The sequence below is a fragment of the Aplidium turbinatum genome, chromosome 11, assembly GCF_918807975.1.
Source record: "Aplidium turbinatum chromosome 11, kaAplTurb1.1, whole genome shotgun sequence".
NCBI lineage: Eukaryota > Metazoa > Chordata > Ascidiacea > Aplousobranchia > Polyclinidae > Aplidium > Aplidium turbinatum.
The window spans coordinates 1525791-1553487 of NC_137482.1; the positions used below are offsets into that span (position 1 = coordinate 1525791).

At 36.7% G+C, this 27697-nt stretch overlaps 1 protein-coding gene across 1 annotated transcript; it reads left to right on the forward strand.

Moving 5' to 3' along the window:
- The first annotated feature begins 853 nt into the window (after positions 1–853).
- On the forward strand, positions 854–27219 carry LOC145780024 (R-spondin-2-like). The gene is made up of 5 exons (XM_082591727.1): positions 854–1094; positions 12703–12888; positions 17257–17412; positions 18543–18731; positions 26859–27219. Exons 1-5 carry the CDS (start codon positions 941–943, stop codon positions 27035–27037), a joined length of 864 nt encoding a protein of 287 aa, XP_082447853.1. The 5' UTR covers positions 854–940; the 3' UTR covers positions 27038–27219.
- The last annotated feature ends 478 nt before the right edge of the window (positions 27220–27697 follow it).

The window sequence follows — 27697 nt, forward strand, 5'->3', positions numbered from 1 at the left end:
AATTCACGGCAAAGTAGAATGCACTTTCCCGCAAGCTTGTCAAATGTTTTCCTTCCACAGATCACAGCTCAGTTGCAATAAAGTTTCTGCTTTTGCTTTTGAAAGATGATTGCTCGATTCCAGGCCGGGTCGTTCAAAAAAAAAAAATGAAATGGGTCGATTGATGAATACATTTGTAACGCAATGAATGGGATAAAGTTGGTCAAGATATAAATGAGTGAAATACCCAGAGAGCAAAATCCATCATTTTTACATTGATTCAACGTCGTCGACGCTAATCAATGTAAAAATGGCGGATTTTGCTGTTTGGAATATGGTAGAATTGGTGGATGTCGTAGCTGGTATATGATTTTAATTTTCTGCTTAGACATTCCAGTGAAGCAAAGTAGTTTTCAATCGAATTAACATAATTCAGATGTCAATTAGATGCATTTCAATATAATTCTGCCACAAAAATGTGAACGGGAAAGCAAGATTTTCAAAGTCAGTTTTTGCGTCCATTTTCCAGCATGGCATTATGAGCCTTTCCAAATAGCCTACAACCGCTTGATCTCTACGGGGGTCGAACAGTCGTCATTGGTACATGCTAATGTTTGTTGACGACTGCGAATTTCGACTGACAACTTTAAATTACAATTTGTTTACGAGCAGGCTGTGAGTTTTTCAGAAATGATTGGGTAAACAATTTGGCGAATTATGCATACAGATAATGCGATTTTTACATGGCTTACAACCAACTTATCTCACAAACTTTGTTTTTAGAATCTACATCAGTGCATATGAAAAGAGTTGCCATTTCAGAATTACAATTGTTTTGCTTAATTCCCAAAGTAATGAGCCGGTGATGGTCATAATCTGCCTAATCTTGTCAGCTACAAAGAATTTGCCCTAAAGGCTTAAGAATGAACGTGGCAAAGACTGGATACGAGCCCTCTGTAAAATGCCTTGCGAAGCTCGCATTTTGCCTGATATGCTGCTGACTGTCTTCAAAAAGGGATATTTCTTTTATATTATTGCACTTTGTTACGTCATAATTGCGTTGATGTCTGCTTTTTGCCTGCATTGTCACACAACAAAGCAAAGAATAAAACGAGGTAAGATTGTTGTTGACTTTTAGTTAGTTTTCTGTAAACATGTTTATCGCATGATCAGGATTGATCACCGAATGATAGGTTGTTCCCACAACCAGTTTTTGTATGAAAATTTAGAGAACCTACCTTTTAAGACAGTAAGTGAATGTGATGATGCTAAATTAACCGGTCTACTGTATTTTTTAATATTTAAGAATAACTAGCAGTGCATTAGCTCTTTGGCTTGTGGAATCACTGCGTGGAAATAATTTCCATCAATGGCAAGTTGCTAGTTTTTCTTTATACAATGGTGCTTGCATGACTTGTTTAAACAAACCACTGCACATTGACTAAACTTCAGTCATTCTGTTCAATATGATTTTTGAAGTTACTTGATGGTTGAATTGTCAACATGCTGTAATCACAATTGTTGCTGAATATTTATACTTTTTAATGAAAATGTTAAACACATTTCTCCTTCTTCGTAAAACACTGTTTTTTTTGCAAGATTTACATTGTTGTTGGAGAGACGCTTTGAACAAGCCGCTTAACTGCGGAATAAGTCGGAGACTGAAATTGCATTTGGTCAAACCAAAGCTATGGTTTTAAATGTAGATAGGCGTAATCCTTTAACATGCAGATCCTTGCAAAATACAAATAAATCATGGTCTTTGAAAGAAACGATTTCATTTTTATTACTATCCTGAGAAAAAAGATAATAATGCCCTTACCAACATGCTGATAAGCATATATGTGCACTGTTTATTCAGGTTACCATTTAGGGGAGGATCTGTTTACACCAGCCCGATAATTTAACTTCTTTGATGATTTGCAAGCATTCATTACCCCATTAGTTTTGTTTATGCAAACGGGGTCCATTAGCTTAAGCATTAGGCCTACATCAGAGAAGGCTTTGACCAAGTGGAAATGGGTGACTTCTGACGTTTGAGTGATGGTGATTGCGTAATACGTAACAAGTTGCTTTTTCAAACCAGAGAAGAGGGTGCAACTATTCAACAGGACTTCCACTTTGGCCTTTTTGCGGCCAGGTTCAAGAATCGGATATTTTTTTTATGTAGTTTTGCCACAAAATTTGACTTTGGGGTTAGTGGGTGCTCATTTTGCCTTCCCTGACTAGGCTACGCCTCTGTAGTCAGATCTGGCGGCAAGTGGCGGTAGACCTTGGGCTATAGTAGGCTACCACATCATTCCAATATTCTTTTGACATTTATCAATTACACGAAGTTATAAATGAATAGCTGCAAACACAATTTATCTCTTCTTTCAATTTGGCGTTTATAAACATGTAAGTAAATTCGTAAGGACAATTCAAGTTATTTTCCAAACTGTCTTTACTTATACCAAACAAAGCTTGTGCGTGATTTTTCTTCTAAAGTATCGCTTATCATGTTAGTTTAGTCACTAAACTTTAGTGCATGCATTTTTTCATGAATCGATGTTTGCTGATAGGTAACACAGCTAGCTGCTAAGTTTACCGTTTTTGAGTGATTTGATTTTCACTTCATTGTTTGGCTTTTTTATAATTTTGTTGGCCCTTTTTTGACTTCTTCATCATCATTAAACCCTCCCTCTCGTGGAGGGTTCAATGCAATGAAGCGGCGAGTTTCTCTGTTGTGTGATTTTTCTATTGCAGTTTGTAATGTAAAAATTGAAATCTGTCAACTTTGCTGTAGAGCAGGGGTCACCAAACTTTTTTCTCTGAGGGCCGGAATGCTGCGAGATTAACAGCTGCGGGCGGATGCAAATTGCGAAAAGATATACAACTATTTAGAATCTCCATTGACTTAGAATCTCCAAGAAGAAACAATATGGAAAAATCATTAGCAGGTTGCGTGTAGCTCAATAGCAATGTCAGTCCTTTACAAAAAGTTTGATAACTTTTTTCCTTAAAACAGTTGTAGTGCAGCTGTTATTTCCGCAGCACGTAGCGGGCCGGATGAAATCAGTCCGTGGGCCGTAGTTTGGTGACCCCTGCTGTAGAGAGTAACAAACGTGCGAGTGCGTTTGTGAATCTCTGTGTACTGATTTTATCTGAATCAGTTTGAATCAGGTTTTATTCCCAGTGTGACGTGTCTCTGTGTGACGTGCATGAATTCGAGGATGGCCGTTGTTGCTTTCTAAACTTTTAACTTGTCCCCTCCTACAAAAAATATGTTTTAATGTTGCAGTATTACAACGTTTTGATGACATCATATCATATGTTAAATGACGTTTCATGAGTGTTTGGCTGCATTAAGTAGCTGTATTTTTAAACAAACTATTTATTTCAAAGATTAAAATATAGGCTCTCCCATGGCCACCTAAAGATACGGCCTGATTTGTCACATTTTGCAGAAATTTCCAGGTTTTTCTAACTTTGGGCGAACGTTTAAATAAATTTTTCTAAAAATTAGATTTTTACGCTTTCTTTGCTCTTTTCCCCAGATGACACAATAGGTTTTAACATCCTCACATGTTGAAAAACAAAGAAAATTTGATTTCGAAGATTTTAGTCAGACTGTTAATTTTTCAATAACAGTCTGATTTTGCGTTTTTCAACTTACTTTTTCTCATTTGCTACTGCTTCCCCAAGGCAACAAAAAAGTTTTATGTCATAAGGAAACCGCAAAAAGTAAAAACATCTCAAAAAATGTCAGTCAAGCATTAGCAGTAGCTGTAATCTAAATCTGCAAAATGTGACAAATCAGGCCGCATCTCCAGGTGGCCATGGCTCTCCCAACAATTGCCTGGGCCCCCTTAAGATTGTCTGTCTAGCTGCGTCACTGATGCATGACTTATATGGATATAGTGCAGGCCTCGAAATTCCGGCGGTCATGGTGGACATGACCTCCGTAATGACCTTGAATGTCTGCCGAAGCCGACTCATTGGTCGGTCATAAATGACCGCCGCAAAACTCTTGACAAAAATAGAGCTAATGCAGCAAAAATATATTTTAAATTTGAATTGTTACAATTGTTTGTTTAACGCGAACAAATACGGAGCTGAAACAATAATAGTACAGGCAATTGCTTTAAAGATCACATTAGAGTGGCGTGGTTAACGAGCTGATAGCAAAAGTAGCCATTTTTACATCATTTCAACGCCTTGCAATGTTGCTTTGAAATAAAGTGGTCTGAACTTTTCGGCAGGATATGTATTCTAATTTTAACATTGAGGATTATTGCGTTACATTGATCGTTTGTTAAAAAGAAACGTCACAGAGAAGCAAGTCTCAGCTGGGTTCCGCACGTGCTTAGGCGCATGTGGCGACTTTATTCACGCTGATACTGATAGAAATAGAATTTCTGCACAGAAGGGAGGGTGTTAGACTAACACAATTGTGTTAGTTAGTTAACACTAACACTATTGAGGGCTAACACTATTGAGTCACTAATGTCACTGACATGGAGATTTACGACCCCGCGCCGGCAGTAATCGCTTGGTACAACGATTCTATAACGCGAAAACCACGGAATAAGTGATCGTAGTTGCTTTTGTAATGAGGAAATTTGGATTGTTGTTTTCATTTGTGTTTATTGCGTCATTACACGACTGTCATTAACGCACTGATTTATTTGCAAGCAATCTGTTCCAGTATAGCCTACTTCAGGGTCGGTTAATTAAGCCATCAACCATTGCAGAGTTATTCTGTTGTAGAAAATCTTCTTCTACAAACACGACTACACAATACTGTAGTGTGATTTTGTGCAAAATCTACATGTAAAAAATATATCCGGTTGAGATATTAAATGTCCGCTGAAAGGGCCAATCCGGTAGGACGTGCTTGACCGCCGGAAAAAAGTACAAATTTCGAGGCCTGTAGTGGGTCATACAACTGTTCTGTACATTGCAGAGTGATCGGTGAAGCATGTTTGCTTGATATGTTCAGGCAATCCTCAACTTAGACTCTTACAGCTTCTAGTTTCTCGACTTATTTTTTAACCACACAATAAATAGTCGATAACTTTGCAATATGGTTTCCTATTCTCTCAATGTGTACACACAAAAAGACTTTTATCACATCACACAGAACGCGGTCACTTGAGTTTTCTGCTGAATTCATTGCAGTAGCTAAATTAGAATATATTTAAGATCAGATAAAAAAAATTTGCAGAAAGATTTAAAAAATAAAACAGTAAGGAAAAACTAGGCTACTTGTCCTTATTTGAAATCGTTGTACGCTATTTTGCTCCGTTCGTTCCAATTTTGTTCCACAATCAACGACTTCATGTTATTGAAAGTTCGTTAGATCTTCCGCACTTTTCACTTTCAAGCACAATCAAACAACATGGAAAAGTTTGTGGCAAATTTGCGAGAATTTATTTGTGAACTTTATCGTTGGCTCACGAGATTAAATTACTAGTCATACTGTTTTGTATATTTTCCAGACAGCAAATCAACCGTCTGCAGACGTTGAAACAATGTAAAAAACGGTTGAATTGTTGTTTTGATTATGAGTTTCCGCTGCTTTTTAGTTTTAGTGATTTAAAGCAACATAGATACTTTTGCGTCGTTGGAATGTGCGTCAATGTTTGGTTGCTGCATCAATCGAAAACGTGACATTCAAGTTAAAGTTTCATGTGCACAGATTCTGCAACACCAACACGTACACCAGATTTCGTTATCTTGTTGTAAGACGACACCTAAAAAGTGCATCTGCAAATCTAAATCCTGTTGTGGTCGAGCAAATGAGGGAATATGAGGCTTTGTGCTTGACAGCTTACCACATCATTACTCCAGTCATCATGACGAATAGAGCGAAATCAAAATCTTTCCTTTTCCTAAATAACCTTCGTTGGTTTGAAGGGATTGCTTTCTGTAGTAGACCATTACGTGTACGTAAATCTGATCGGTGGTTTACTGGTTGGAATCTCTTAATCGGTAGGCATGGGTTCGATACTCTGTCGAATCATACCAAAGTCTTTTTAAATGTGGTTCTGAATCTTATTCTTGATCGGCACTCAACAATGGAATGGATTCAGAGCAATAATGTACTCAGTTGCACCTCTTTACGGATGCACTGACACTGTCTGTGTTGTTGTGCAAAGCGGTGAGAGTAAGGCATATCTTCGATTTATAGCCTACACCGCTATGTAAAAACACATTTTATGTTTTCTTTTGCATATTGTTTGGCAGAAATGTTTATTTAAAGTAGATGAATAACAGCAATAGTTTCGCACCACATTGTTACAACCGAAGGAAACATGGCACATCAAAGGTCATGTCGGTCTTCCATTGATCTCTTAGTGTTAGGTCATAATCAGATTCTTTTTTGTCGATGTACAATCACTTGAATCTCTCAAATCTAATCCTGTAAACAAGAATGATACATGAACGAACAATGCTAAGCTGAAGACAAGATTAACCACAGCAGGTTTAGTGACGTCAGCAATGCTTCATCTTTGAACGATTTAAACGCTGAAGAAATTAAAGCGAATTATGACTGAATTTTCTTCAATGTAAAATGTGTTGTGGTATTGCTGTACAATTTCAAGGGTCAAGTTTTCTCTCACGTACAGGCACTTAAACTAAAAATTACGTTACTTTTCTGAAATATAACAAAGTTTCGAAGTTGGCCCAAGGCATTGGAAGTACATCTTATAAGTTTATAGGGACTGCTATTTCCCTTTGCAGTACTCTTGATAGTTATCTCTACCAGTTGATATCATACCATCACTCAAAAAAAGTGAAGATCACGTGTTTTGTGGATTTCAAACTGTTTTCAAGGTTGTTGCTTTCATTTTGACGCATCTGTGCTGCTGTCATCGTGACAGGAGGTTGAACATTTCCTTGGGTTCGTTTCAATTGAAACTTCACTCGTGTTGATCATTGTGATACGACAATTGAAGCTATTTCTTCAGGTTGAATCTATATGCTGTGTCCTGTATCAATTAAGTGCTTGATTATGATGTAAGTTCGACCAATAACTCAATTCGTTTAAACAAAAAGCAATTTTAACCTATTTTGCCGATGTGATTTGACATAATTAGGCATAATTTTAAAACTATTTCACGTCAATTAGTTTTTTAATTGTTTAGTGATTGCTGTAATTGTTTTGTCGATAACGTTTGACCAATTATTGTCATCTCATAATTCACTAATTGTCATATGACGCCGATTTGAACTGATATATTTTTATAAATTTCAAGTAGCTTACGCATTATCTTTTCACTTTAAAATCCAACCAAAAGCGCCTGAAGATAATTAATACAGGTAACTTCTTGCATAAAGATGATGTCATTTTAGGTAAATCTGGCACGTGCAGTAATTTGATTATTAAACGTTGAAGATTATTAACATTAAACCTTTTGTATTAAACCGAAAATTCATTATTTCATCAAAATTATTCACTTCTCTGTAATAATTATTGTAATGTTCATCTGATGGACGAGAAAGTGCAAGCAGAAACATCCCAAACAGAAGAAATCCGTTATTTTTACATTGCCTACAACGCCTGCAGACGTTGAATCAATGTAAAAATGACAGATTTTGCTGACTGGGCTTTGTTTACTGATGTACAAAGAGTTGATCAACACCTGTATTCTGTAATATTGTGTTTGTTTTAATAATATGCAGTGTACAGCACATATGCCATGCTCTTTTGTTGATCTTGAGGAACACTAAGTTTTTTCGTTGCTCAGTTTATTTGTTGATGTGTGTCAATACATAGCTTGCAGGCGCTAAGAGGTTTCTAATGTAGATAGATGGAAGCGTAAACAGTAGGAAGAAATATAATAGAGAGTTTAAAAAAATGTACAAGAATAAAACATCTGGATGGTTTATTCCGCTTGTTTTCCAATCATAGGCGTAGCCAGGGGGGGGGGGGCGAAAGGGGCCATGGCCCCCCCCCAAATTTTCAAAGTTTGGATTCCGAAGTTAAGCTCTTTGTTGAAAATATAACGAAATTTGTAGAAATTTATAACGTTTTCCAAGACATCTGGCTATTAACACCCCAAGGACTTGTTTTAGACACACAGAAAGACACCAATAAATTTTGCAAATCGTAAATCGCGCAAAATTTACTCGATTTACGTTTCTTTTAACTAATTTGTGGAAGCAATTTCAGAATCGCTTACTCTGTTGGGTTTTTGTGTAGCTGAGTTTTTGGTGTTCTCTAATTTTAGCCGCAGATTTTGCCCGTTCGTGTGTAAGAGCTACCTTTAATAAGTTAATAGCTGTTTATCTGCTAATAAATTTCATACAAATATTACCCTAAAAGTGTTTCCAGAAAGCGCTATAATCCATTATTTAAGTGTAATTTTGCAAAAATTTTCCGTTGGATCATGCCCCCGGACCCCCCTAGAATACGCGTGCCTTCGGCACGCTCTAACCCCCACCAGTTTCATTGCTTCCCCTTGCTCAAGCCACCAGGATACGCCACTGCACATCAAGTAGTGATGTCTTAAATCAAACACTTTGTCGTTCTCTTCAATTCATCAAATATTTGGCCCCCCCAAATTTTTTTCCTGGCTACGCCACAAATGTATGGTTGGAGGTCATCTGCGATTTGTCTTAATGTTATGGTTTTATTTATTGCCGCTGTACAACTGCTGAGGTCTTTTAGCGACAGAGTTGGTTTTATTAATTTTTAATTCATATTTTCGATGTTATGAAAGAACACAATCGGTAGCGTTTTTAGTCTTCCATGTGACTCAACCTGAATCGAACTCGTACCTGCCTGCACTAGAGCCGAAGTAGATGACCATCCTACCACTTAGGTGATGTTTGTTTGACATTATGTGGCATTTGAAAACAGCAACAGACAAAAGCGCGCGTGCCTCAATAAACCAGTCACGTGTCCGCTGAACCACGGTTGAGTGAACAGCTCAAAAGCTTTTATTGTGACGCAATAATTTGGTTACCTTTTTACCCCTCTACAAGCATACTTTTCACTTTCGTCATAACTCAAGACGTTGAATCAATGTAAAAATGACGGATTTTGGTCTTTGGAAAGTGATTGTGTTGAGAGCGATGGAGTTTGATCCAATGGTTTATCACAGCCAAGTTGGCAAATATGTGCTTTTTTATAATAAAGCTTTGGTAGAGAGTTTGCTTTGTTGAACCACAGACAGACAAAACAAAGAAAGTTTAGCGGGTTTAACATGTTTTATTACAAAGAGATATAACACACTTAAAAAATAATCAACTCAAACGTTTTCGACACGTGCGTGTGTCCTCATCAGAAATTACTTAAATCTGCAACAAACATGTTAAACCTGCTAAAGTTACTTTATTTTTTATATTAATTCAACGTCTGCAGACCTTAAATCCGTATCAACTCTTGATATTTAGCACAGTTCAGGACAAGTCGAGAATGTGCAGACCTAACCAGGGTTTATCCACTAGATATATTTTACTCCTATGCATGAATGGTAATGGTGCGTGGGAGCGACTAAAGGGCAGCTCTGGCCTAATGGCTGACACAGCTCAACAGAAAATCTCGTCATTTTTACATTGATTCAACGTCTGCAAACGGATTTTTCTCTCTGGGACCGGTGTCTATCGCTGTCAATTCTTGCTACACTCGGCTGCCAAGCATCGTGGGAAATTGTATTTGAAGTAATTGCAGAAAATATGTTTGTTTCAAAGATTTCACATATTTAACATTCTTTGCAATCTTTTCACCTATTTAGCTGTCTAGCAGGTCTCAAGATTTACAAATTGAAGCAATAATTCTTCCCTTTGCATTCTTTCATTTGCTGAAGGGTTTGCATTCAGCGTTGGTCGATTGATTGAAGAATAAAGTATTTTGTCTTTTACCCTGCTGGGTTTTTCTCTAATCAGGATCTACTGGTATAGATTTTTTTGCAAAATTTAAGCGAGAATTTTGCTGAGAGCTGCTTTGTTCAGATTTCTTGCATGGTGCGACCGAACTTTCCTCTGAGGATGCGCATTTACGTCATAGTGTACTATTTTGTTAAATGTTTCTTTTTTTAATATCGTTTTAGTTTTTTTAAATTCATTTTTGGATTCAGCTCCCTATGATCAAGAAACGAAAGCAAAAACTTTTCCATTTCTCGATAACAATTTGTCTTTTTTACCTTTTAACGTCTGCAAATGTTGAATCAAAGTAAAAAAATACTAATACTGTATAAAAGTGAGAGATATTTCCTTAGCAAAGCTGCCTGTTGCGCATCAAGAGTTTGTCTACACGAGTTCATTTCAACATTCTGCAGTACCGCGTCACGTAGATGGCAATCTAAGGCTTAAATCTTTTGTTTGTAGCCTATATTATTGTTTTTGTATATTAACAAATGAGTAATTAAATTTCTATTACGTGATGTTTACGTTATTTTTTGTATGATATTGGAAGCTTTCGAACATGAAATACTTAAATAAGTTTTTACCACTCAGAAAATCAACTGTGTTTTGCAGTGATTGAACATCTACGGATGAAAATTCGAAAACTCGTTTAGTTTTGTAATTTTAAACGAAAAATTCGTCGAATTTGCTAATTCTTATTTAACTGAATTCTAAGCAAAACCAAAAGAAATTTGCTACAAACCGAGCTTAAAAGCCTAAAGGAAATATTTCAAATTTTTTTCTTTTAAACATTCGAGCTTACTAGGCGGAGATTGTAATTCGTTGACCCACGAGCAATTTTTTAACTATTTTCAATCGATAGATTTTGTCATCCATAACCATTATGTCGCCATAGACTCCTATAAAGGTCACCTGATCTTAGAAGTTGCTTTCAACGCGTATTTTGTTTCATAATTTTTCTGTATTTTCCCTCCATTATTTGCAAGTTGAGATATGTGATTTCATCTGTGCAGACGCCATTCTACAGTAGAAACATAACTCTTATTTTTTTGCTGCTACTCGGACACTTGGAGTGGTAATAGCCATATAGAATTCTAAAAGATGTCCCTTGCTGCAAACATGCATTGAGGAATTGAATTTAATAAAACTTTAAAGAGATGTTGATGTATTTTGGTGGTCTTAAACTAAACAATTATCTTATAACGAACCTATTTGCCGGAATCGTTCGCCTTTCTTCCGGATTTCTCAATAGTTTTGCTTTTTATCTTGACACCTATTTCTTAACCAAATCATCTCACATCTTTTTATTTCGTAAGTTCCGAAATTCCATGGAATAAAATATAACTTTCAGGAAATATCCTACAGCTCTGACTGACTTAAAGCATTTTGTTGCGTCTCGAATGAAGCGCGTTTGAGACAGAATGTAAAATAAAAATTCCTGATTTAGAAAAATAAATAAACTCTCATACAATAACTATAAAAAAATAAAATTTTATCTTCTTGTGAGAGTTCTCTGCTTTGCTTTAGTACGATGCGTAGGTTGAAACATTTTTTAACTTTAATTTTATATTGTTTTCTATTTGCATTGTGGCTAACATAACAATGCTGGAAGATTTCATACAAGCGCGTAGTTTTGCGTTTCAGCTTAATTATCATATAATTTCCGGCATGTGTTACTATGTGGGGATTGTAGTAACTATTTCCTTTGTTAGATGAATATTTTCTTGACGAGAGCTATGCTGTGCCGAAAATGTTTGAATTTACACTGTTAAATTATTTCCCTGTGGCTTGAATAATGTTATTCAACGTATTATTTTTTCATTGGTCATATGTTTATGATAAAACTAAAAAGCAATAAAAACGTGTGGAAAAAGCAACAAGATAGTGGATAATTGCAGTGGTCAAAAATGAGCGCATTCATAATTTTAACTTGGCTAGAGCTTATCACTGTTACATCTGCGGTGGCTCCGTTATGTTTAGTAGGTGACACATACAGCAACCTACCTATTTTAAGTTTTCAAAGATTGAAGCTCATATTATTTCAGCTATTAGGTTGACCTGTGTGTGCATTAAACCGACTAATATTGATGTTGAATCAATGAAAAAGTTTAGCACTTTCTTAGCCAGAAAATAAGTTTATTTTCACATGTTGATTCCACGTCTTAAATGCTGAATTAATGTGATAAAAGAAACTTACAGTTCTTGAAGATTCAGTTAGCTCTCTATGAAGATCACAAATCTGTGAATAATCTAAACAAAGATTTGATTAAAAAGTAGATAGTTATCCGGCAAATACCAGGCTTAAGAGCTTCCTCTAATTTGCATATTTTGAGTGGAATATTCGTTTTTGATTCATCTATAGACTGATATGGTTCAGCAGTGAATTTTTCATAAGATATGATCGTATCTCGTATAAATTTTCACACATTTTCAAAATTGCTTGTTTTATTGAATATACTTTTGTTCGTTCAAATTTATCAGTTAATCTGTATTTAAATACTTTTGAAAGTATTTTACTCTGAGAAACTTCATGCGAACTTATAAGCTAAGAAGTATCACAAAACTTCATAATAAATATTCTCAAATGATTCCTCCATGATATTTCATTTGAAAACGTTTAACAAGAATTGTTTTTAAATCTTTTCTTGAACTCCTTTTGCCACAAATTTTTTTATAGATTCTTTTAGGCGCATCTTATTTTCTATTCTAATCATGGTTTTTTAGTGTGTCTATTTTTAATGCTTCTTATAATTTTGATAATGATGATGTCATTTTGATGAAAGGCGCTAATTGCACATCACCATTGTTATTAGTTCCTGCGTTGTGACATCGTTCTTCTATCTTCATCACCTGTTCTTCTTTATCCAGAGTCATCAATGCCTTGTGTGGAATACTGCTTCGATTGCTCACCGGGTGGAATTTGCAGGAATTGTTCTGGTGGAAGAATGTTTTTCGTTTATGAAAGGAACAACAAAATAGTTGCAGAGTGCGCCCACTCGTGCCCAAGAACCTTCCATACTCGTTACTCAAAACTCTCCCCAAGTACTTGCACGCGTAAGTTACTAAGCATCGGCTTAGCCTGTTTGATGAATGCTCGCCGTTTGTCTGTTTTGTCAATGATTGTTTTGGTCAATGGCAATAACTGATCAAATGCAATGTCCTGCGTGGCTGAGTGGTGAAAGCGCCTGCCCGACAGCCATAGGGTCGCCGGTTCGATACCGGTTTATAGCACAGTTTCAGTGCCTTTCCGGATCTCTTGATAACACGCTTGAAATGAAAAGCTTTTATACTTTTGCAGCAACAATTCATGCGTTTGTTCGATACTGAATTCAATTGAGTTGTTTCGGACAAAACTAAAAGTTTGAAAATGTTTATTTATTAATCAATATTTATCGTTTTAAATTAAATTTTCATGCATTGAAACGGCTTGGATTATTTAAATGACGTCACTTGACAAATCGAGCATTCCAATTTCTATAAATGTTACGTCACAATCAAGTCGCTGTTTGTGGACGAAATCATCGCAATGCAAGGAAGTTGCTTCACACACCGCTGGCTGATGTGCGCTCGATGATATTCTTACAAAGTTTGTTTGCTTTCAAAATCACCATTGTGGTCACCACCTGGTTTGTTTACGAGAGTTTCTCAATTGTGACGTCATAGTCAAGTAACCCTCGTCACCCAGTGCATGATGATCACTGACGTCACCACATCACATTCAGCAAGATACATATCAACCCTTATTCATTTTAATGTATAGTAGCCTCTAGCTCAAAGGCTTTTGCAAGTAGGATGTTAACTGTCCTCTCATCTGTGAACGGAGATGATTGTTTTTTTGGGGGTTATGGGTGGTGTGACCAGCTGGATTAAATGGGACGATAAAGTTTTAAATTTCTCACCAACAACAAAACAAAACTACAAACTATGAAAGTTTAAACCGAATAACTGCTTTGAACTTAGATTAACTTTAAGAAATTAGACAGGAAATATTTACCTCGACTATATTATGTGTTTAAGCGAAGCTATGTAAATATTTAAAAAAGAAAGTTTAACTCCCTAGCAGATGGGTACCCAGGAGATTAATTTCAATCTATTTAGGTTCTAGACGATTTAGCCTTAATTATAACATCTGTCTGACTGTCTTTATGCCACCGTGTAGTCATCATTGGGAAGTTATTTGTTTGATGATTACATCAACAGCAATTACCTAATACTTTGTTTATCTTCCCATACAATATTTGGTAATTAAGTGAACAAAGACGGTTATTTTTCTTAAATGTATTAACAAAAGAAAAATGATCGAATCGCAATTTCTGCAACAAAATACACAACGTAAGATTGTTAAACTCAACACTTGAACAAAAGAAGCTGTTGTTCGCTAGCCTGCCAGAATGAAATGATACGAATAGAACGGAGTACTGCCTCGCGGAGTACACGTGACAAGAGGAGTGCAAAAGTAATCAAGGAAGCATGCTAACTGCAGGCATTTGTGCAGTCACATTTCGTCATGTGGTGGAAGTTATTGTTGTGCTTACTTGTACTTACGAAAAACAAACGTTGCTCTTTTTGGACAATTTCCTTTGCTTAAAGCAGACTGCGGATAAACATGTTTTTGGGCTGGCCAAGGATGTATGTGGTATTCACCATTTTAAGTTTACAAGCAAGCACACACTGATTTTAAGCAAGCCTTTCACTACCACATGACTTTGTGGCAGTTGTCAGGGCTATATGCTACTTTAAGGGAAGCATAAGGAAGAAAACAGATGAGGCTAAAAACCTTTAAAAACTTATTTAAGTTCACTCCTTCGAATGAACTTGGGACATTTTGAACTAATTTACTTTTCACTATTTTTAAGCCAGTGCTTCGGCCTCTCAAAGCAATGTACCTACGTCATTGCTTAACCATTTGATTGACAGATGCCGCTTGGCTGAGTGCAACCGATTCCTTTCTGTGTGTGTGCTCCATTTCTTAATTTTGCAAAGTGGGTGGGGAAGAAGAAAGATGGCGCCATTTGGCATGAAAATTATTTTGAGTTATTCAACTAATCATCATTGATAGAACGCAAGTCGTCTTTGCTGGGCCTTTTACATCAAATTGATGTTTTTTGATGCTGTAGAATGTCTGCATTTAAATTTAGAACATTTTCCCACGGTTGTTAAGATGTTAGGCAATTCTGATTCATAAAATTAGTGACAGATGCTTTTAATTAACAAAATTTTATAAACAATATGTGAAGTTAGCATCCATTGCAATGCTGTGTTTGTCTCATTCAAATACTTTGTAAAATTGTAAACTTCAGTTTGATCGCTTTGGAAAATGTGGCAGCTGTGTTGCAGTTGAAAATAAACGTTCTTGGAATGCCCTGATGAGAATGTAGGAACATAGATATTTTCCTTATGGGTTTTTACCTACGTTCGTTCAATACAGTATATTTTGTTTCGTTTTGAGTCAATATTTGTGTCATTTCAATCAAAAAACTTCACTTCGCAGAGCTAATGTGATCCAACGTGACCCATTGTGCTTTATGAGCACTCTTCAAAGATAGGGGGAGAGAACTAGCTATGGCTTGATACGTTGATTGCCTCATGAGTTGGTTGAACGCAAGAGGAAATGACGCGCTGTGGACAAGCGCATCTCTAAGTTGCCCACCTCAATAGAAGCAGATTAAACTTTTCTGTGCAAAGGAATTTATTTTCACAAATCAGGAGATACTTCATTTTCTTGATTAAACTTTTCTATTTTCAATTTAATTGAAGTTTGCCTTTTTTTAAGACATACACAGAAACTTTATCCAGAAGACAGGTTTAATTCTGACGTAATATATCTTTCTATTGTCGCATAATGTTAACAATTTAGATAAAAATTACACAGTAGTATGTAGCTAACTGCTCTTGGCTGATGCTGAGCTTTCGTCGGAGTCTGCCTCGCTTTCTGACCTAGTCTTATTCTGAAACGATCCCTGTTCCATATCTAGAAAGCTAAAACCTCAATTGCTAAGGTAACAGGGATCAGTTGTCAGTAGATGTTACAGAAAATATATTTCGCACTTATTCAGTGCATCGTCAGTTCACTAGTAGTAGTATGTAGGCTAGTCAGTAGTATGTAGGCTATACACTTGTACAGAGTGGCATCGTATGCATGTAAATTACCGGCTGAGTAATGTATGTACATAAGGCATACATACATCGCCATACACAACTGTTTACCGAAACAAACATACCGACAAATTTAACCGAAATTTGCCGAACTCTATCAAGAGATGTCAATCTGACATTGTTGAACATCTTATCATCTTACATCAGGTGATTTTCTGCTAAGCGTATTTTTGTCTTCGAGCTCACAGTAAATAAAATTCATCTAATCCCTCTATCCATCATGTACACAAATCAAAAAAAAAAAAAACTTCAAAGGGTCTTACATATTGCAAACTCAGTCTTGGGCGGGCTCATTGTTTGCTGAATTAATCTTTTTGTTGTGTATTCCAAAATAAAGCTATTTGTGCGAGTGGGTTGACATGAAACACAATCAAGCGTATACTTTCGGTGTTTCAGCGAATTCCAACGCAAAATTGTTTCATTTTTTAACCTGTTTATTCAAACATCACGATGTATCCGAATAAACTTCGCATTTTCGCATCAAACGGTTGCGAAAAGTGAAAACGCGTACAAGTTTCTAAACTCTGAAACCAAACAAGCAGAATATGAGATACTGAAGCGTGGAGCTTTGTCAATCAGCGCGCAAGACGTTTGATTAGCCAACAAAGTGTGGGATGAAAGTATTTACAATTTTAAAAGTATGGATGAAGATTTTTATTTCATCCGAATAGTCGGTTTAACTCAATTTTCGTTTAATTTCCGAGACATTTTATTTACTGCTCAATGCAGTTCTCAATAATTCCTTTGTTTTGATTTAACTTTTGAATGAAACTTCATTTAATTCAAAATTTCAAACATTGTTATCTTGTGGTAGAAGTTTTCGGTTATGTGAGATTTCTTTTATACCGTTTCATTGCTCCTCTCCAATCAGGGTTGCCAGTTCCGCAGTTTACCCGCCGAGTAGCAGTCGCGTTTTTTTTTATTTGGTCTCGTTCTGTTTTTACCGAAATTTTGTCGATTTTGGCTATATTTTGCACAAATTTGTCATATTTTAAGCTACTTTTGGGCTTGTTTCATCACTTGTGACGGTTGGGTTACTTTTCAGCAACAATTGGGCTGGAAATTTTAAAAACGTCTGGCAGCCCTGTCTCCTATCCGCAAATCTTTTGTACCAAAAGCAACAAACAACAATTTGAAGATTATCTTGGATGCAATTATCGAGATGAATCGCGCGTGATCTCGCGGTATCCTAACATAACGCTGCAACCACTCCTGGAGTAAACACTTCTACAACCCTTGATTGATACGTCACAATTGTTGCTGCAGCTTGCAGGAACCGTTATTGTGAATCATGCGACGGGTCGTCTTCTCGATGCGCACTATGCTCGCGGAAGAGCTTCCTCCACAAGGGGACTTGCCTAAAAAACTGCCCTAAGGGGTTTAGAAGGAATAAACGAAAACGACGATGCACTCCAAGGAAAGGTAACTTCACTTGATATAATAATAGCATTGTTGTGAGAATGATTCCTTTCAGATCATTTGAATTGTGAAATGTTGCTAGTCCTCTAAAATTCTTTTGTGAGACATTACCTTAGCAGTTTTGCTTTGTCGCAGAATCGAATGAAAATTGCATTCGTAAAGTCTTTAAACATGGATACGTGAAATTCCTCACTGTTTAAGTCTGGTGTTTGAAACACAACTACACATAGTGTATGCACGATGAAACACAATGTGATTTCAATTTATGTTGTTCGTACGTTTGTCAGCAAATACTAACTGGTATTTTGTAATAGTTTTAAATTGCTTTCTATTTTTCACACAGACATACATACACACATACACACACACACACACACGCACACACGCACACACGCACACGCACACGCACACGCACACGCACACACACACACACACACACACACGAATTCCACGCAGTATGTAAGGGAACAGTTAAGGGATACGTGTTATCTCACATACGTTTCAACGTGTTTTATTTTGCATACTTTTTAACGTCATATACAACTAAAGCATTATGACTTCACAGTTGGCTACATGTAGGAAACAAACTGCAGAACACGTGCGCAGTGAATTTCTCAAGTGTAGATCGAAGACATCTGTATAATATAATACAACATGTCATATGCAGTAACGTTGACAGGGGTGGTCCAGGGGTGCTTTTGGACCCGGGCCCGAGAAAATTTTAGCGGCCCAGAGTCTTTTCAAGAGGGCCTGGAAGCCACCGCGTATTCTTTGGATATTATGCGTTTTTCTTTCGTTTCAGAATTGCTATGATTCGGGCCCAAGAATATCATTGGTACCGGGCCCAAAATATCCTCTCAACGGCCCTGGTTATATATGTTACTGCAAAGTATGTTATTGCTAACCGGGCCACAAGACTTAACCTCAATTGCTTCAAGTTTACTTCATTTTAGTATAAAACGGTGACATTTGCCATATTGTATTGTCGGTTACATCTTTGCTTTTGTGTTTTTGACGAAAATGAAGAGTTTTGAATGCAATGGGTAAACATTTGTAATGTTAGTTGATGCTGTACTTCCACAGTATATCGTCTAACTTTTAGTTAAAAAATGAACAACTTATTTTATTTTCAGTGTGCTTGTATAGCCCTTGGGTAAAGACCACATCGCGAAAGTGCAGCTGTAAAGATGGAATGTGGAAAAAAATTATAAAGACGCGAAAAATCATCAAAGGAGGAAAAAAATGCAGAAGGACTTTTAGATCAAAACTTTGTCATGCACCCTTTGGCAGAAAATGTCCATCATCATCTGATTCCGAAACAAGTACGTATCCATTGTGGTCATGGTTTGTGGTTTATGACGCAGTTATTTTTATTGTTACACACTATCACACAGGCGAAGACATGCATGGCTATGTTTTTATTTTTGAAAGAATCTAATTACTTGTTCAGGACAGTGGCCACGGTTCAGTAATCACGCGTTCTTAGCCACTATTGAGGTCATGACCTTTTATAAACTACCTATCTCTTTGCTACTGTCATGCTTCGATGAACTGGTTTCAGAGTTACCAGAACCAGATAACTTTGAGAAATATTTTTACAAACTGTTGTTTTATTTTTTCAACATTTTGCAGTGTGGACAATGGTGTTGCTTCAAGCAATAAGCAGTAGCTTATGTGTCGCAAGCGATCATGCCTTGATCTAGTACTAGTACTTCAAACTTTGATCTTAGTCAACCAGGGCCGTTGACAGGATTTCTCGGGCCCGGTACCAATTTATTTTCGGGCCCCCTTCGGCCTTCATCGACTATGTTATGAAAATAAAGGTTGTTTACAAACTTTTATTGATGTCGTTTAAGCATGGTCATTTAACAAATCTTGCGCAATCTTAAAATTTCTTGAACCGAAAAACTTACTATCTCCATCTAGCGGCTGCTTTTTTGAACTTTTATTTGTCACATGGCGCTAGAGTATTCTAGGCTCACCAGAAGAGAATTTACAGCAAAGGTAGTGCAGACAGTCAGAAAGTTTTCAATTTGATTTGGGAAAGGTGTTTGGGCCTCAATCAAACATTTGCTGATTGCTGCAATCTGAAAAGCGGTTTTATGCAGTTTTTAGTGCAGTGCAATTTTTAGTGCAGAAACAGGGATAGCAATCTTCTTACCTGTGCCATTTCAGTTTGAGTTTAAACAAATATTAACCTGTTTATGTTGAAATTCGTGTTTCGGGTAATATTCATGGTTAGGGAAATCACTATACTGGACTAAACTAAATTCTTACTTTACTGTTTGGTGGCTGAAGTGGCTATTTGACCACCAGAAAGCTGAAGTGAAGTGCTATGTTAAGCCCTTTGGAGGCCCCTGGGGCCAAAATAATTTTGAGCCCCTTATTGGCAAGCAGACTTATGATAATGTAGTGTGTATGTTAACTGCACTGATATGGAAAGGTGGTTCACTTCACTAGACTTTCTCACCAGTTGAGAAAACAATACAAATGTAAATAAGAGCAAACACAGGTCTATCAAGTCATAGCTACACCTTTGCTTGCAATGAAAGCCAAAAGTGTTAACGATTTCTAAACATACTGGCAACGGTCATGAAGCGTATGGGTCATTCAACCCAGATCTTATATCACACAGTAGAAGCTGGTACCTATCAAAATTTGACATGCTTATCACATTGAGTTCATACAATTTTTTACATCGGACAAGAATTGACAAAATTATGAAAATTTTAAATTGGTTACCTACATTTAGAAGCAATTTTTTCCAAAAATTACAATTGGCATTTGAAATTTCACTAACCTATTATTTTTAAATGTATAGCCATAACATAGCAAAACAGTTTAGAAGTGCAAAAAAAAGTGAATTCACAAATGCTTTAACAAACAACATTTTAACACTTTCACCAAGTGGTAATTATGTTTTGCCTTATAGGATCGCCGAGGTGGAGGCTGACTTGGTGACCTCATAAGGTCTTTCGCTTCTTTCCTATCTCACTTTTATGTAATGTACCAGTGCATTTGATGTGATATTTTGTGAAAAAAAATAAACCAGTGATTGATTGATTAAACCACTCACCTATACAATACTTTCAAAAAGCTAACAAGTACTCAATCAAAATGCTAACATGAAAACTCAAATGTGCATAATCAGGAACTTAAGTACGATAAAAACAATAGTTTACCAATCTAGTGATATACTTTCAATTCACAACAGAACAGTGTTAATCCATAACAGCACAGAATGGCGTACATGGTTTATTAACTAGGCCTACTCACACAAGATACACTATTATTAGAAACCTGTTGTTAATCATGCTATATTTCACTAAAACATTTTTTTTATTAATTGCTTTATTTTTGGAACATTGTGGTTGTTGAATTTAAGAAGCACAATTATTATGAGCAGCAGTTGCTGTAATCTAACTGTTGAATTAACTTTTCTACATGTAATTATTTTTTCATATGCAAACACCATTGGTCATGCTAAAAACAGTTGTTATTGAAATGGTGCATGAGTGCTGACTTATGTAGATGAAGTTTAATAATTTTATCACATGTTGCAACTACTTCACAGGAATCACAGCATACATAAGAAAATTACTATGATCTTTAACAAAACGGAGCAATATTTACAGTGTAACACTAGTTAATAGGTTTCTAGGTAAGGTCTAACAGCTTCATCACTCACTGACAACTTTGCAGTACTCAGAAAGCCTTCATAGGTTACTGGTGCTTAATGAAATGTTATAATGCTTACTGCACAATACCGGCTAACTACTACCTAGTTAAACTTTTATAACTTCATAAACAATCATCAAACCAGCAGTGTACAGAACACAGCAGAAATATAACTAATAGTAAACACAGGTCTATCAAGTTATAGCTTCATCTTTGCTTGGAATGAAAGAAATGAAACATAAAGCAGCAACGATTTGAAATCACAAACAAAATACTGGCAACTGTCATAAAATACTTATTATACTGGTATCTAAATGTAATATGCTGGTTACACTTGCTGATAGCTACCTCTGTAAAGTCAGGGATATTTATAATTGCGGGATTGTAAATGCTAAAAATGAAATGCTAATTAATCTATGAGAAATGCTATTTTGTTTACTGTTCACAATTTTTTAGCAATAAACAAAATATGACTGCACAAATGGAATAGGCTACAAATAAGACAAACATTTTTATGGCCTACAGTTAAAGGCAGGTTAATTGATTATATACCTATTACACTACTCAATGTTCGCTTATTACTTGCTGACCTTTGACTTTGAGGTCAGTTTTTGAATTGTTTGTCTTACTTTTGGTGGTCGTTCTTAAGCTTGTGGCCTGCTGATCACTTTATCTGGTTCTTACCACAGCAATTAAAGACATGGGTAAAGATGGCATTAAATGCTTCATGGTTTCTGGTACATTCAAGGTTTAACATTTGGCTCAACATAACTTTTGAAAAAAAAAAACTATGCAAAGACCTTGGAGAAAAACATTCCCTTGTTTGGAACATCTGCGAAACTTTTACAGCACATCTGCACCATTGGTAATCATAGTAAACGAATGTACTCCAATTGCAATAATGGCAAAGCAAAGTTTGCTTGGTTCTGACAAACCTCCATGTTCAGCCATTTCAAAGAATTCCTCTTTGAGAGTTTTGTTTATCTGAAATGTTCAAAGCAAGAATGTCGGTAGTTTAAACAAGACATCTTCTTTATGAAATGCTGAATGAAATCTTGGTACATAGCAAGGTTACACCATTCTAGAACTAGATTACCGGTTGTAAACCAGTAACATTCACTTTGAAGTAAAGCTTAAGAAAACAAAACACCCTGTAAAACCAAAACGTTAAGCTAAAAGTGCAACAGCCTTAATGCAGCTTCTGACACTTCAAAAAATACTTTTACCTTGCAAGTTATACCGGTAGATGTAGAAAAAATATTTTATTGTTAAATGGGATATCAATAGACCAACCATACTTTAAGCTAGTCCAGTATTACAAAAAGTATTTCATGTGTCTTGTTTACTTATTGGCAGACTTCAAAATCAATCGTACCTGACTCTTAAAGTTTATGCTAACGAGAAGCTAACCTACAAAACATGAACGCTTTCACCTTATGCTAAAGAAAGGTTTCAATCTATGCTTTTGCAAAATTTATACAAGGCATTGCAATTAAGTTATGCAAATGTCTTATATAATTTGCCCATTTATGACAATCATTTTAAAATGAGCTGTCTACTTTGTGGTTTAACCTATAACAGTAATACACAAAGTATGGTGACCCTACCACTACCAGTGTATAAAGCGGTTTCAGTTCAACAGTTGCCAATTCCAAAGTTTTACCACAAAATACAAAAAAATAAACAACCAAAATAATTAAAACACATTTATCTTAAACACACCTTTGTAGGAATTGGGCCTGTCTTGATTTCAAGTATTCAATTGCAACCAACCTGTTTTATTTCAAATGCAGGTAATTTTACTAATGTTGTCACATTTTAACTTAAGATAATGTGGTTTTTAGAGATGTTATGGTATAAGGGCCCAGCATCTCATTGGTACCGGGCCTAAATTATCTTGTCAATGAACAAGTAGGCTACACGCAGTAAACTTTAACAACTAAAAAACAGATTGTTACTGAAACGCAAAAGTCAATTACCTGTGGGCCCCCTGAAATTCTATCACAAAATAACGACCAAGATAATGTGGTGATTTTAGAGATATTTTGATATAAGGGCCCAGGCCCAGCATCTCATTGGTACCGGACCTAAATTATCTTCTCAATGGAAGTACACACAGTAAACTTTAGCAGCTAAAAAACATGTTGTCACTGACACGCAAAAGTCTATTACTAGTAGGCCCCCTGAGATGGTGGGCCCAGTACCCAGAAGGGGGCCCGGTACTTTACCATCTGACGGCTAAAATAGCAGTTTTAACCTCTGATAGCAATTCCTTCAGATCTGATTATATTAAGATCTTGATTATGTTTGAAGTCGCGGGGAATTTTTAAAATCCGGGCCCCTCAAATATTCCGGGCCCGGGTCCAAAAGTACCACCTAGACCCCCCTGTCAACGCCCCTGTAGTCAACTTTGAATTGAGGAAAGAATTTATTTTCTTAACTGTACCCTGAATGCTTAGTGTTCAAAAATGTAACAGTTTTTCACGAAGTGAACAATCACTTTAAAATTACTTTAGAAATAGAATCATTCTTGCTCTCCGCCCGAAAACTTTAGTCTGGATATGATCTATGTAGCGTTGGCAGGGGGGGGCAGGAGGTACTTTTGGGCTCAGGTATGCTTTTAGGGGCCGTAATCTTTCCGAACGACCCTAAAACTTGAAGAAACCACCGCGTATTCTTTGACTCTAGTTTGTTTTTCATTGAAGTGTTTTGACTTGAGGCCTGAAGTCTCATGGGTAGCCTGTGGTGGCTACAGGCCAAAAGTATACTTTCAAAGCCCCTGCCTTTGCCTCGTCATTGCATGTTAGTTTTCTCCGTTATCTGATCGAAAAAGCAATTACACTGGTAGCTGAAAGATGGGATATATTGGCCAACCAAGAATATACCTTTTGCAATTTACCAAAAAGGTTTGCTGATAAAAAGCTGCAATGGCACTCTACCATCCACAATTCAAAGTATACTTGGAAGAACACATCGTAAACGTTTTGAGAAAGTGACAGGACGACCAACGCGGTGGCTTTGTTGATACGTCTGCCAAATCGACAAGAAAATCAAAGAAACGTCCCGCGACTTTAACGTGGTTCCTCATTAGTTAATCAGCCAAGAAGAACGTTGATTACCTGAGTCGACTTCAAACCATTGCAAATATGTCCGTTCTCAATATCTTTGTCTATGAGATTCCCCCTTTTCAAATGTAAATTCTTTTAATTTTTTATCAAGTGCTTTTAAACTGTTGAAGTTCAAATAAATTTGGCAACACTCCAAGACTTTTAAGCAGTACATTATTATCGAAATGATAATAGTTTTTCGACAAATTTAATGGACACTGGCGCTCCATTTTCCGTGTGCAAATGGGGTTTTACTTTCCAAAGGAAGGAGATGTTTGCTTACTTTATCAGCACATCGGCTGTCCCCATGGCTGTTATGTTCTTCTTTTCTGAAGATAGACATTACTGTATTGTGGGCAACAGTAACATCAACGTACCTTTATACTAAAAGAGATCAACATGTACTGCCCAAGTTGAATTATAGAAAATTTGGTTCAGCTTCTTACTTCAGCGCAGCTGGTGCAGAACGTATACTTCCTTTCGTTGTTCAATGTGATGTCACAAAACTTTGGTGGCAAAGCATTCAACATGAGATGCAAGCTGCTTCAGTTAAAAGTGCTTCGCTCCTCTTGTAAGTTGGAAGTATATCGGTCAAAACGTAGATCTTTTGAAGTATATCGGTCAAAACGTAGATCTTTATCAATATAAGGCACACTCACATTTCTGAGGTGATTCTCCATGGATGGCCATACTGAGGGCTGTGACAGGGTTTCTACACAAACCACCCGGGATTCCGCCCGAGTGGAACAAGTTGGTGAAGTTTCTTGGATAATCATTTTTTTTTCATTTTGATTGTGTGTTCTTAGCACTGATGGCTGCTTTCTTTCTGTTACTGGTGCAGATGCGTACAAGGCAGTCGGCATATTTCAACTTTTGTTTGGGATTTGGTTGTCACCAGCTGCCATTCCTCTTTTTGTCCTTATTTTCTATTTGTTTTCAACTCTAAAACTATTTTTCCTTTCTTTAAGTGTTTGTGTGAGTGGGCCACAGCCAACTGCACAGTCCGTTGCAGGTTTAAGTAAATTATCTCATTGACTGTTAATCAACAAGCAACTAAAGTGGGGTTACATCGTCATGCTTGACTGGCTTTTGAAGCGGTTGTTTTAATTGGGATGGTAATCCTGTGAAGATCAGTGGAAGACTTTCAAGATTTTATTCTCCATGTTTCAAATAGCAACACAGCCCCATGTCTGTGTGTTATGGTCTTTAATCTTTTTGGCTCTTTGCCATTTTAAAAGTCTTTAACTCTCGATTTAAAAGTTGTAGACGATCTGCTTGGACGTTACCATGCCACTGGACGTAAATTGCTCATTGTTCATATTCCAAGAATAAATTGTAGGAAATTTAAAACAAAGTGCTCAATGCAGGTAGCAGAGCTAATAATTACAAAAATTAAAATGACTAGTATGCGCTACCTAAGGTTTCATGCTAAGTGCAATCATCAGATGCAACACTTATTCAAATAGAATTTTATTGTCCGTGTTTTGGCCATATGATTCGCAATAAGTTACTTCTATCTCACAACAGAGAAACTTGGCGCTTTATTGCCTCCAACCTTTGAGGAAAGGAAGGAATTTAATAATGATAATGGTATTTTTATTGTTTGAGCAAAACTTGCCAGCAAACAAAAGGTTAAGACATGAATGGTTAAGGAGCTGGTTTGCTTTGAATTACTTTTTCAGAGTTTGATTGGCAGGCATCAGTTAACGAGCCACCTCCCATCAAGAACAGGTCGAGCGATGTTCATAAAAATATTAAGGTGCTTTTCAACCAACTCACCAATGACTTTGTACATTGATTCAACGTCTGCAGATGTTAAATCAGTGCAAAAATAGTTAAATTGCTAGCTGGAGTTGAATGAATTTGCATGTGATATCATAGTTTACGACGTTGAAAGCGATGACTGTTGCGATTTTATGTTGATGTATTCCGCCATTACAGAAGGTAACTCAATACTTGAATGAACTTTATTATGAAGCTCACACAGCCGCGTCGTTGCGTGGCCGTTTACTTTACACTCATTACAGTCTCATAAACTGATTCACGTTTGGTACATAGATTGTATTCACACAGCAGTGAAGAAAAAGAAGTTTTTTTTAAAGAGAGAGTGTATTTTATTTAATTTAAAGTTTTAAGGATTTCTGCAATCACCCTGTGCATGCCACCTGAAAGAGCTGGTCGGAACGCAGACGGAACACACGTCATCTTACTGATTTGTTTTATTATTCTCTGATATGCAGATAAAGGAAAATGGATAGTTTTGAAGCGAGATGAATATATTTTTTCTATTCAATTTTTCATAGGGTTGCAAAGTCTCACTGGGCATGTCAAGCTTTCTTTAAATGTGAAGTTTCATGAATTTAATATTTTTCAATTCTAAATGATTTTTACCCTTCAACTGCCACCACCACAATTCCGCTCACCTCTAACCTAGATGTAATAAATTGGGTGGGCATAGTTGCTGAAGAAAAGGCGGCCGAGAGAAAGGAACTGGCCACCCTACTCTCGTTAGTGCCGAAAGGATAGAGGGATGAGAACGTTATCTTCTCATTCCCCGAAGCTCAGTAACTGAGTGTGGGACCGCTTGACTTTCGCTCTTCAATCGCCGGCGGGGTGCACGTTTCCATTCGATATAACTTGTTTTAAAGACTCTCTTATTTGCAGATATTCATGGAAACCAAAAACCACCAACCCTTAACGACTCCAGAAACCCTCTTCTGCTTGGAAACACCACACAGAGCAAGCAACACATAAAGCAAAGTTTAAACAATTACAAAGACCCTAGACACTCAACGCACTCTCGAAACAAACGTCTAATTTCTATTATGACGTACGCAACTTGATCCGAATTGCATTTTATAATTTTTTTTTAGTTTTAAACTATTTTCGTTTTACTTTTTTACTTAATAATTATTATATTTGTGAATGACATTTTTACGACTATAAGGAACGTTATGTACAATGGCTTCTCTTCAAAGCTTACTCGGGGGGAGGGGAGGGTAGGGGAAGGGATTTTTCTGGCAAGTATTCAAGTATTTGTAAAGGATTCAATCTTTTACATTCGTTTATAGTTTGTCACAATAAGTGAATCATGAAGTATCACTCCTTTCGCACCAATCATCAATCCCTGATCTTAGAGTTCACTTTGTCTTAAGTTTTGCCACAGACGAACCACTACCTTACTTGTTTTCAGCATTTTGTTCGTAACTTTTTCATATTGTGACGTCATCGCGTCATCTAACTGCATCACGAACTGTAGATCATCCTCATAAGGTTGCCAGTTCAACTCCCACCCAAAGCACAAAAATATTTGGATAAGGGAACTAACTATCATGAAAGGATTGCTAGATGAGCATGGTGGGCCTGCCATGTTTGCAAATGGACGGATAGAACAATTTCAACCAACACAATCTAATCAGAGTCGTTTTTGTAGTTTGCTGGGGGCACATACCAGCCCTGAGAAAAGCGGAGGGAGAGGTACCCTTAACTTTTTCTCTGTGTGC

What these genes read in the sequence shown, in the direction of transcription:
- LOC145780024 (XM_082591727.1), top strand. Translation starts at nt 941, where the DNA reads ATGCCTTGCGAAGCTCGCATTTTGCCTGATATGCTGCTGACTGTCTTC. An exon ending in ACGATGCACTCCAAGGAAAG is followed by an intron (nt 17,413 to 18,542) that starts GTAACTTCACTT and finishes TTTTATTTTCAG; the next exon opens with TGTGCTTGTATAGCCCTTGG. An exon ending in ATCATCTGATTCCGAAACAA is followed by an intron (nt 18,732 to 26,858) that starts GTACGTATCCAT and finishes TCTTATTTGCAG; the next exon opens with ATATTCATGGAAACCAAAAA.